Source organism: Physeter macrocephalus, chromosome 16 (genome assembly GCF_002837175.3).
Source record: "Physeter macrocephalus isolate SW-GA chromosome 16, ASM283717v5, whole genome shotgun sequence".
Classification (NCBI taxonomy): Eukaryota; Metazoa; Chordata; class Mammalia; order Artiodactyla; family Physeteridae; genus Physeter; species Physeter macrocephalus.
Genome location: NC_041229.1, coordinates 13424588 through 13436347, shown reverse-complemented (window position 1 = coordinate 13436347; position 11760 = coordinate 13424588). Strand labels below are relative to the sequence as shown.

Here is an 11760-nt window from a genome sequence, read left to right as displayed (position 1 = left end):
CACATATATTGGAATCTAAGAAAAAAAAATGGTCATGAAGAACCTAGGGGCAAGATGGGAATAAAGACGCAGACCTACTAGAGAATGGACTTGAGGACATGGGGAGGTGGAAGGGTAAGCTGGGACAAAGTGAGAGAGTGGCATGGACATATATACACTACCAAATTAAAATTAGATAGCTAGTGGGAAGCAGCCGCATAGCACAGGGAGATCAGCTCGGTGCTTTGTGACACCTAGAGGGGTGGGATGGGGGAGATGGGAGGGAGGGAGACGCAAGAGGGAGGAGATATGGAGATATATGTATATTTATAACTGATTCACTTTGTTATATAGCGGAAACTAACACATCATTGTAAAGCAATTATACTCCAATAAAGATGTTAAATGGGGGGAAAAAAAAGAGCATATGAAAAAAAAAATTGAGCTATCAAGTTGCAAAAAGACATGGAGGAACCCTAAATACATATTGCTAAGTAAAAGAAGCTAATTTGAAAAGACTATGTACTGCATGATTCCAATGATATGACATTCTGGAAACGGCAAACCAATGGAGATGGTAAAAAGATCAGTGATGGCCAGGAGTTGGGGGTGAAGGAGAAAAGGGATGAATAGGTGGAGCACAGGGGATTTTTAGGGCAATGAAAATATTCTGTATGATATTGTAATGGTAGATACACGGCATTATACATCTGTCAAACCCCATAGGATGTATGACACCAAAAGTGCACCCTAATGTAAACTATGGACTTCAGTTAGTAATAATAATGTATCAATATTGGCTCATCAATTGTAAAAAAACAAAGAAACTAAAATAGTCAAGCTTAGATTTAGATTTGTTAAACTTTTGCCAATGTTATTAATAGTAAGCAACAGTCCATCTCAAATATCTGTGGGTAGCAAGAATAATTTCATTTTCTACTTGTGACCATGATTTACTCTTTATTTGAGAATCTTCTGTTGTTTTGCTTAACTCTTCAAGTTCTTTTAGCATCATGTGTCAAATATACCTACTTGTTTTAACAGCATGCAGCCAGAATTCTCATCATGCTTCCAAGAACAGTTGGAAGGTCAAATGTGATATGTGTCTTCTTAAGATGTTTCAACTTTGGGTAGATCCAGAAAATATTGTATATAATCTTTTTAACATTCCAAAGAAAGCCATCATGATCACAGTCAAGGTAAGGTCTAGTAACAAGTTCAACTATGTGCCATACAGGGTATATGGCGCAAAAAACGCTTCTGGATTTTTCGTTAAAAAAATGACCTTGTTCACCTTTACTTTTACTCAACCATGTCAGTCCCATTATCATGAACTTGCTCTCAACATCCTTTTAAATCAATGCCTAAAATTTTAAGTTGCTTTTTTCCAGTCCTTCCCTTAAGTCAGAACAGGGCTAAAACCAATTAAATACGCACACGTGTTTCATCCAGACTCACATATAGGCAAATTTTTAAAAATATGAATTAATATTACAAATGTTCCTCAGCCACTCTGGCAAATACCGCATTAATTTCTGAGTACTTCTGGAACCACAGACTGGAACAGGAAGAAAAGCAAGAGGATTTGACTAGTTAATTAATGTATTTCTTTTCTTCCCTAAGTGCTTCAATGGCTCAAATCCTCCCTGGTACAAACCACAGGTCTTTGTGGCATTTTGGACAGTCACCTCATGTTTCCAGGACACAGATTATGAGATGTGAAGTGATTCTCTGGACCCGAACAGTGTTATTACCAGAGCTGATGTTTAGGGTTATGGGTTCTCCTGTACTGGTGCCAAGCCTCGGATCCTGATTGAAAGAGGAAAATATTTTTTGGTATGTTTGTGATTTGTGGGGCTAGGGGGGTACTGGGAGGGAACAGGGTGGAGGGGGCAAACCTTTCCTTTTTTTTTTTTTTTTTGGCTGAGTTGGGTCTTCGTTGCTGCGCGCAGGCTTTCTCTAGTTGCGGCGAGCGGGGGGCTACTCTTCATTGCGGTGCGCGGGCTTCTCATTGCGGTGGCTTCTCTTGTTGCGGAGCACGGGCTCTAGGTGCGCGGGCTTCAGCAGTTGTGGCACGCGGGCTTCAGTAGTTGTGGATCGCAGGCTCCAGAGCTCAGGCTCTGTAGTTGTGGCGCACGGGCTTAGTTGCTCCGCAGCATGTGAGATCTTCCTGGACCAGGGCTCGAACCCGTATCCCCTGCATTGGCAGGCGGATTCTTAACCCCTGTGCCACCAGGGAAGCCCAAAAGCAAACCTTTTAGGAATGTACCTTTTTATATGGTGTTGATTTGGGGACCTTGTAAATGATTTGCATGATTAAAAAGCCAAATTAAATCAAAAAGGAAAAAAATCCAACTCTAAGACCATGGCAGTAATATGGATTCTACTGAATGCTTGATGAGGAGATGAAGGGGAGGGTTATAGTACACACCATACCACAAAACAAAACTCCTGAATTAGCCATTCTTTCTGGTTTTACCCCATCTCTTAATCCTCAAGCCTGAACATCCTCTTAAAAAGCCCCTCTGTTGTCCCAGCTAGCATCTCTCACCTAGCAACACAAAAGCCCTGCACTTAGCACAACAGCAGAAACCAGCTGTTTTTCCAGGAGGCCCCTGGGCCAGATGCCTGAGAGTTTTAGGTCATACCACTATTATCTTCCATGACACAATTCTGCAGGGATAGCGCCTCCAGGCATTAAGTTTTCTCCAGATCTGGCTTATTTTCTTCTCAACCACTGCAACTCACACTAGTAAGCAATTTGAACTTCCTCCCTAAAGTCAGTTGGTGTTAGTTCTTTCGACCAACGCTCTCCAGTCTTCCAGCCTCCAAATAGAGGATGACCCCTGCTTTGGCAACAGTCGGTTTGAACCAGCTGTTACTGAAACACAGTCCTAGAGGAGAAAGAAATATTATCGAGTCAGTAGAGATACTGCTTGAGTCCAAACCCAACCCAACCACAATGATCACCTCAAGGGGAGTGTTAACAACCTCTCAGCACTGGGAAGCGCCTTGGCTTCTCTAAGGCGGGGGTCATCTGAGCACTTCTTTTGCCTTGTGGTAACATGGTACGTTCTTATATTTCTAGCTTAAGAATGGATAGCATTTTGCAGCAATTCACTTGTCACAGAATTTTGGCCACAGGTAACCTCTGCCTGCCCACAACTAGAACGCCCGCAGAGTCAAAGGTTGTGGCTTGTTTAAGCTAAACTAAGCTGGTTTTGGCTAAGTGTGTCTCAGATCACTCAAAGGGGAGGCCTTGGTCCCAGACTGATGGAAATACTGTCTTAGAGGATCCTGCCAACTTCAAGGTCTTTCTCGCCCCGGAAAGCTGGCTGGTTAATTACACACAGTGCAGGCACAGCAAATTTGCTGAGTTTGATTTTGGACACATTGAGTTTGAAGCACCAGTGGCATATCCAGCAGCTGTCCAGGAAGCAGGTGGAACCTGAACTTTACAAGAGAGATTCAGGCTGAAGACACAGATTTGGGAATCATCGTGTAGAGAGGAGAGGGGGCCATGATGGAGACAGAAAGAATACAGGAGAGGGTAAGGTCCAGAGGCCAAGGGTGGAGGAAGTGGTCATTGATGTCAAGTGCTGCAGGAAGATAAATTAAGAACATAATAGTGTTCACTGGACAGGTAAGATTTCTGAAGAGGACAAGTTATGCGTGGTGGGTTCAAGTATCTTGAAGAGGAGGTGGGCATTTTCTCCAAGATTTGAAATTAGGGGAAAAATGCAAAATAAAAACCCCAGCAACAATAACCACAACAGACTGTGATCTGGGCAGGAGGTTAAACAAATCTTTATATTATTCTCCTTTGTTTAGAGAAATTAGCATTTTGTAGCTAAAGCATAGATGGGATTGGGGGTAGAAATAGACTGTTCTGTAATATAAAATAACAATGGGAAGTTGGAGTCTGATGGCTAGAGAAAGGGAGGGGAAATCTCAAAAGGAAGAGGAAGACAAAGGGAAAACATGTCTCAGAGAAAACATTAAGTTGGGGCCTGACTGATGTGAGAGAGAGGCTGGGGAAAAACCAGTGGAGTTTGAGAAATTGCAGTCCTTGCCCTGCACTATGGTGTAACCCCTACTGGGAGCCCCCTGTTTCAGGAATGGTGTGCTGCATCCCTCACCTTCCTATGCATCAGTGGTGCTTTGGGGAAGAAAGGATTCAGGCAGTATTCAGGGTGGGGTGACAGAGACGGACACTTTCAGCAGTCCAGGCCAGAGTGGAGATGAAGAATTCAATGTGCCAACTAAAAACTGTCACTAGCCACGATAGTCACTGACCTTCAACATCCCCTGAAAGGAGTTCAGGGCAGAGATCAGGAATGAGGCACTCTGTGCTCTGGGAAAAACTGGCAGAACAGTCCTTCAGACAGTTATTTTCAGGAGAAGATTCTACGAGCCCAAATTCTTGCATCTTCTCATATCTAGAAAAGCACTTAAATCATTAACGGAGACATCTGCTCCTTGTGACCAGCAGCAACCTTCTGCGAAAATGTGTGCTGAATTGCATGTATGCCCCCCTTACCAAAATTACACATATATTCACCTCCCCCCTTACCTCTTCAGAGTAGTTCCTCAGAACTATCTCAGAGGCTGTCTCCTGGGCTATAGTCCTTATTTCACCCCAAATAAATCTTAACTCACAACTCTCATGCTTTGCTTTTTTTTTTTTTTTTTTTTTTTTTAAGTCGACAAATGCAAGCAGGAAATTAAAGCAAAGGAGGCCAGGGGAAGGATAAGACCTCCACGTATCCTTGGCCTTAGTAGAGAACACCAGGCTTCCCAATATAGTTGGGATAGGATCTTAGATATTTTGAATATTATTTGAATATTAAAGAAAAGGGTAAATTTTTGAGGAGCCTACTACGGGTGCCCAGGCAGATATCTAACTAGAGCGTTCAAGTAAACAAATTAATAGGGCCTGGGCTAGAAGGGTGAGCTGTTTCCGGCATGTGACCTCCTTTTCTCACTGACAATGAGGTAATCTCCTGAGGATGCTGAGAAAACGTGATAGAGCTTGAGGAAACAGTTTGGAAATAGCACCTTGGGAATCCCCTATCACAATCTGTTTCCCCTTGAACTACTTGTGAGCAGGCACGTCTTAAACATCTTTTGTATCCTCATTCGTACAAATACAAATCCTCATTTGCATTTGTAGCAGGCTCAATAAACGACAGAATAAATGGATGAATGGAGGAGGATGAATGGAGGAGGACGAACGGCCGAGTCTGAGGCTGCGGAGGCGGTTCAATCTTAGAGCCCAGCTCAAAGGCAGTGACCGCCAACCCGCACCTAAAAAAATCAAGGCTGGAGGCCAAGTGAGAGAACAGCGCCCACATTATCCCAGTCCGAAGTCCTGCTCCTTTAGGGGGCGGGGCAAGTTCACCTCTGCCCTTCAATTGACCAATCCCCGCCTCAAGGGGGCGGGGATTTCAATCTGTTTTCCCCCCACACCCTTTAAAGTACTAAATATGTTTGGGCGCCGTTCAAACGGACCAATGAGTGCTCGACGTTTCCTGCGGTTGGGCCTCACCGATTGGTCAGAGTTCGTCGTCCCGCCCTCCTTGTCACGCCTTTTGCCCCACCCGGTAGCACACAAGATGGCGGCGCCCAGCGGAGTAGAGGCCGCGCCTGGGGTTTGCTGAGGCTCGTTCCCTTCCCCGTTGCTCCCTTGGGCGCGAAGCGCCGCGAGCCCAGAGGACGGGGGCCGGGCGGGGACAGAGGCACCTGCGTAGCTGGACCGCGAGCCCGCGCCCAGCCTGCGCCGCCCCCACCCGGCCCCGGCCTGGCCCGATCCCTTCCGTTCCCGGTCTCCTCTCGGTCTGACCCATTGCCTGGCCGTGGTATGCCACCACCAGGCCTCCAAAGCTGAGGTTTCTCCTCCAGCCCGGGATCACCTCCACTTTAGAGATGTTTGGGCTCTTTCCTCCCCAAGAGCCCGCCTTCAAAACCGGGACTCCTGGACCGGCATTTGGCCCCCTTTCCCTCCCCTGAGACTCCACTTCCTTCTAACCCACTTCTTCCTCAGATTCTCCCTGTATTGGAGACTGCTCACTTCCTTTCCAAATTAATCCCCGACCTCCTCCTTCCCCCAAATATTGACAGCCCTGACACCCCCCTCAACCGCGAGCCAGACTTCCTTTTGGACTAACCCCCATAGCTCTATCATGGAGGCTGTGTACCTGGTAGTGAATGGGGTGGGCCTGTTGCTGGATGTGCTGACCTTGGTGTTGGACCTCAACTTCCTGCTGGTGTCCTCCCTCCTGGCTTCCCTGGCCTGGCTCCTGGCCTTCATCTACAACCTGCCACATACGGTACTGACTAGTCTTCTGCACTTGGGCCGTGGAGTCTTGCTGTCATTGCTGGCCTTCCTCGAAGCCGTGGTTCCCTTCACCTTTGGGGGCTTTCAGGCCTTGTGTACCGTACTGTACAGCTGCTGTTCTGGCCTGGAAAGCTTAAAGCTCCTGGGGCACCTGGCCTCCCACGGGGCGCTTAGGAGCCGGGAGATCCTGCACCGGGGTGTCCTCAATATGGTCTCCAATGGCCATGCTTTGCTGCGCCAGGTCTGTGACATCTGTGCCATCACCATGAGCCTGGTGGCCTATGTGATCAATAGCCTGGTCAACATCTGCCTCATTGGCACTCAGAACCTTTTCTCCCTGGTGCTGGCCCTGTGGGATGCAGTGATGGGACCGCTGTGGAGGATGACGGATGTAGTGGCTGCTTTCCTAGCCCACATTTCCAGCAGTGCTGTGGCCATGTCCATCCTCCTCTGGACCCCCTGCCAACTGGTTCTGGAGCTCTTGGCCTCTGCTTCCCGCCTTCTGGCCAGCTTTGTGCTTGTCAATCTCACTGGCCTGCTGCTGCTGGCTTGCGTGCTGGCAGTGACAGTGACTCTGTTGCACCCGGACCTCACCCTGAGGCTGGCCACCCGGGTGCTCAGTCAGCTCCATGCCCGGCCATCCTACCACCGGCTCAGAGAGGATGTTGTGCGGCTCTCTCGCCTAGCACTGGGCTTGGAGGCCTGGCGCCGAGTCTGGAGCCGTAGCCTGCAGCTGGCGAGCTGGGCTAACCGGGGAGGGGCCCCAGGGGCCCCCCAGGGTGGCCCTAGGAGGGTGCCCTCTGCCAGGACCTGGCGACAGGACCCTCTTACTGAAGCTGGGCCCAGATCAGAGGCAGAAGAAGAGGAGGTCAGGATGGCCAGAGTGACAGCTGCCCGGGGCCGGGAGAGGCTCAATGTGGAGGAGCCTGTAGCTGGGCAAGACCCATGGAAATTACTGAAGGAGCAAGAGGAGCGGAAGAAGTGCGTCATCTGCCAGGACCAGAGCAAGACAGTGCTGCTTCTGCCTTGTCGGCACCTGTGCCTCTGCCAGGCCTGCACTGAGATCCTGATGCGCCACCCTGTCTACCACCGCAACTGCCCACTGTGCCGCCGGGGCATCCTGCAGACCCTCAATGTCTACCTCTGAAGACTCCCTCCCCGCCTGCTCACCTCTCCACGCAGCCACCGGCGCTAGGACAGCATTCACACCTGATCTCTGGGTCCCAGCCTGAAGCCCCTCCTGCCCCTATGGCCGTCCTGCCGAGCCTCGAAGCCATACGTCCAGGACGTGGAGATGGGAAACTGGAAGACTGTGGCTCGGCTGGGGGCAGGGTAACAGCTTATCCTTACCCAGTGGGTCCCTGTGACGCCGAGGGTGGTGAGTGTGTCACTCTGCGAGGCCCTGAGACTGTGCTCTGTGGGCTCCCCTCCAGCTTGCCAGGGCCCACCCAGATGCCCGCGTCTGGGGCTCCCCCTCTCCGCTTCTGATCGTTCTGTTGGGGATTTGCAGGTTCTTTCCCTGCTCCCTTCCCACTTCCTCCCCCGCTTCTGCAGCCACACACATCGGTGTCATTTGGGTGTTTTGGCAACTCAAGGGCCTTGGAATGATCTTGAACATTTGCTTTCAGCTGGAGCCCCTGTGCTCTGGCAGGCTTTGGGGGTAGGATCTCTCAGGTGCCCTTAGAGCTACTTCTACCAGTCATGATCTTATGAGGCTCCCTTCTGACCTGACCCAACAGCTGGGATAAGAATTAACCCCCAGGTGTGTGTGTGTTTGCACCTGGCTTTGGGACCATGTGTCCTCTGACACCCCAGCACCACTGGGAACCGCAGGGGGGATAGCCAGATTTCTACTCCTATCCCTTTCACTCCCCACATCGCAGAGTGAAATGGCATTCTGTTCGTCTCTCCCTGGCATCGGGGAGGGCAGACTGTGCACATTTCACTGGGGTCCAAATACAGAAGGGGCCAGGGCCGAGAGGCATGCAGCTCCCTGAGGGGTCTGTCTGGCCCAGGATCCAATGAATGAAGTTCTGTTACAGCTCTGAAGGCCTCTGTGTGCATCCTTGCAAGGGCGAGCCGTTGTTTAGGGTGATGGATGCTGCAGCAGGGTCCTTCAGTCCTGCCGGAGTCACAAGTGTGGTTGGTGGGGGACCTGGCAGAGAGATAAGATAGGGTGCCTTGGGGAGAGCCCCTGCCAGGTGTGGCTGGCTTTGCTTTCACCCTGTCTGATTTGTGTTCTCTCAAGTGCACAGCTTTTGGAAAGCTCTCCTTATCTTTTCTATCTTTCCAGAATTAGCCCTAGGAGAGAGGAGTGTGAACTTGTTCACCCTTTGGGTCAGCCCTCCCAGCTTTCCTCTGGTGCCACTCTTCCCAGGAGGGAGCTTGGGGTTCCTGCTGCCTGGAGTCCAACCTACCCTCAGATCCCTGGAGTGGTTGGTGGTTGTCGTGTCTCTTGGCATAGAGTGGCGCTGTGATGGGCTGGAGTACGGCTGTGGGGCCTCCTGGTGGACAGCTGGGAGGCCTGCCTCTAGCTCACTGGGTCCAGTCGCCATTGGTCATATCCATCCTCACATGACCTGCAAGAGAGGGGGGGACACTACCCCATAATTGTATGTTAAATATAGGAGCATGATGCCAGGGACAGCCTTCTGGAAGGGGGTGGGGGAGGGGAAAGCGGTAGATGGGAAGAAACTCCGAGGAGAGGCCCCTCCACTTTCTCTTGGGTTGAGAGCCTGAGCTGATGTGGGCAGGCCAGCCCGGGTTTGTTAGTCATCGGGTCGGGGGTGGGGCAAGGAGAGGAGCCCCGGAGGGGCTTTGCGGCTAGCCTCAGACTGAGTGGTGTGGCCCAGCTCAGTGAGTGACTGTTCCCCACAGCCACCTTGGAGTTGGGAGGCCTGAGGAAGGGCTCTTTTTACCCCTTCCCCCAACCCTGGAGAGGGAGCTGAGCATGGGGAGGCTTGGTTCCTTCCAGTCTGTTTAATGTGAGGATAAACATTTTATGAGAGAAGATAAACTTCCTGAGCGGGGAGCAAATGACCCCCTTTTCCTCCACCCCCATCTGGAATCCCACTGGCAGATCTCAATACTCTTCCTCCTGCTAACCACCCTAGCAGCCAGGAGCTCAGCTACCTAGGGTCATTGCTGCATTCTGGAACTGGGGTGCCCCCTCGTGGCCATCTCTAAGGTGACATCTCTAGACATCCAGGGACACTCCACTCCCCTGGCATGGGGGACAGAGAAATAGCTTTCCAGTCATCTAGGGACCAGGCAAGTAGCCAAAGCAGCCATGAATGAAAATCCTGGCTTCCTTTCTGTTGGTCAGGGCAGGGATGTGTGTAGTGAAGTTCCACCCAGTTCATAAGACATCTTTGAGTTAGAAAAAGGGCTCCTCCTTCTGGGTGGCCAAAGTCTGACACCAGGACACCCTCCTCAGCAGGGGCTCCTGTTCACAACCTCCACCGCTTACGCAGCAGGTCTGTGGAGCGGCCTCTCCTTCACCTGGGCCTGCTTCCTGTATCTCCTGGCCCATAGCTCCATCCAGCCCAAGAGCCCTCCCTTCTGCCTGAGCACCCTCCTCCCTCTTCTCCCCATTATCAGAATCTGGGCATCCCCACCAGTAAAGAAGAAAGGCTGAAGCCAGTAAGAGGGTTTTTGTTGTTGTTTTAAGATTTATTAAATGATCTCTGAGAAAAGGGCCCAGGAGCAGGAGGGATGAGGGAGGACCCAGAGAAGCAGAGGACTAGGAAGGGAGCACCCCACCTTGGGGTCCTGGGCCAGAGCAACTGCGGGGACTCACACCTGCCAGCACACCGCCAGCACGCTGCCTGCCAGCACTCCTTTGGTCTAGGGCAGAAATCCAGCCACTGCCCCGTGCTGCCAGCCCTGATGTCAGCCTCTGTCCCCATCCCCTGCCGGCAGCAGAACGGAGAGGCCCCCACCCCACCTCTGCGGTCATTCACAACATTCCAGGGGGCCCAGCCCTCCTGGATGATGTGGCTGTCAGTGTCATGCCCTCCTGCCCTTCGATTGAGACAGCATGCGCTCACTTTCCAGTGGGCATCAAGCAAAGACAGGGGAGTTGTGCCAGTCAGAATACACTAGAAATCCAGAGAAGGTGCTGTCTGTCTTGATGCTGGCGTAGATGCCAATATAATCACCCACGCCCACCTGTACCCACACCTGGTCTTTGGGCTCCAGCCTCACCATGGCGCCCCCGGAGAGCGAGGCTGGCTTGGGCCACCCCCCGAAGAACTGGAAGAAAGAGGCGATGGACTCTCCATTCTTGACCAGATCGAACTGCAGGCTAGCCCGGTAGACGGTGGCATGGACGGCGAAGTAGTAGACCCCGGGCACCTGGCAGGTGAACTTGCCGGTGACGGCGTCGTAATGTCCCTGCTCATTCACCAGCACGCGGTCGAAGGGTAGGGGCGCGTCCGACGGCGGGGGCACCCGGCTCTCTGAGCGCTTGACGCTGAAGGCGGAGCGCGGAGGCACCGAGCACTCGCCTGCTGGCCCGGCCGCCCCCACGGGGCCTGCTTCTCCTCGCGGCCCGGGCTCCCCACGCGGCCCCGGGAGGCCTGCGGGGGTGGGGGTGGGGGGAAAGCGGAGCCGTTAGGGCGCGCCCGCCGCGGGCCTCCAGCATCCTCCCTCAACCTCCCAGCCGCCCCTTCCCGGCCGGGCCCGCCCTGTGCCCCAGGACCCCCTCCACACTTCCTGCAGGGCTTGGGGCCGATCTGAGGGTCCCAGGGGTTCTGGCTCCCGCAGCTGAGTCCCTCTCTCCTCTCCCGGCTCCGGCCGGGTCGGACGCGGACGGGAGCGGCGCCCCCTAGCGGCAACCCCGAGCCCCGGGCCCCCGGGAGCAGGAGCGGGGCCGCACTCTTACCCGCCTCCCAGCGGAGGCGCTTCTTACCCGGCCTCCCGCCCTCGCCTTTCGCTCCCGGAGCCCCGGGCGCGCCATCGCGGCCGTCGCGGCCGTCGCGGCCGGGCAGACCCTGGCTGCCATGGTGGCCGGGCGTGCCGGGAAGGCCGGGGTGCCCCGGGCATAGGCTGGGGATCTTGTTGTCGTCCAGCGGGGGCGAGCCGGCCGCCAAGCCCAGGAGCAGCAGAGCGAGGAGCGGCCTCATGGCGCTGGCACGCGGAGCCCGGACGCCGCAGGCCTCTGGTCGTCTGTGGGCTGGGCAGGACAGGAGTCGGGACCCAGAATCCTGGGACCTGTCTCGGTCCCCGCCCCGGCGCAGCCGGCTCGGTCCCCACCCCACTGCCATGACCCTGAGTGAGGCTGAGTGGCCTCGAGGGGACGAAGAAGGGGGCGCCCCTAGACCCAAGAACCCCGAGAGCACCGCGCAGGGGGAAGGAGAGGCCGGCCCTCCCCCCCCGCCCCACCCCGGGCCGGCGCCCAGTCTTTCCCACAGTCCCCTCCCCCATCCCTATTTCCCCGCCCC

At 53.3% G+C, this 11760-nt stretch overlaps 2 protein-coding genes across 5 annotated transcripts in view; one reads left to right on the top strand and one right to left on the bottom strand.

Annotated features, from left to right (window-relative positions):
* Positions 1 to 3024: 3024 nt before the first annotated feature.
* RNF26 (ring finger protein 26) lies at positions 3025 to 9952 on the top strand. The gene has a single exon (XM_007124217.4). It carries the CDS (start codon positions 6162 to 6164, stop codon positions 7461 to 7463), a length of 1302 nt encoding a protein of 433 aa, XP_007124279.1. The 5' UTR covers positions 3025 to 6161; the 3' UTR covers positions 7464 to 9952.
* A 19-nt stretch (positions 9953 to 9971) lies between these two features.
* Positions 9972 to 11760, bottom strand: part of C1QTNF5 (C1q and TNF related 5) — a 2199-nt gene continuing 410 nt past the window's right edge. For 2 of the 4 annotated variants that reach the window (XM_028501443.2, XM_028501444.2), the window contains exons 2-3: positions 11202 to 11492; positions 9972 to 10896 (exon numbers count right to left, since the gene is read on the bottom strand). In XM_028501443.2, the coding sequence (XP_028357244.1) occupies positions 10379 to 10896; positions 11202 to 11442 (759 nt within the window). In that variant the 5' untranslated portion in view covers positions 11443 to 11492 and the 3' untranslated portion in view covers positions 9972 to 10378. Of the gene's footprint in view, positions 10897 to 11201; positions 11699 to 11760 lie in introns of those variants that run through there. The other 2 variants (XM_028501442.2, XM_024131316.3) reach the window with 2 other exon arrangements.

Excerpts from the sequence above, each read along its gene's own strand:
- RNF26 (XM_007124217.4), top strand. The coding sequence starts at position 6,162 with ATGGAGGCTGTGTACCTGGTAGTGAATGGGGTGGGCCTGTTGCTGGAT.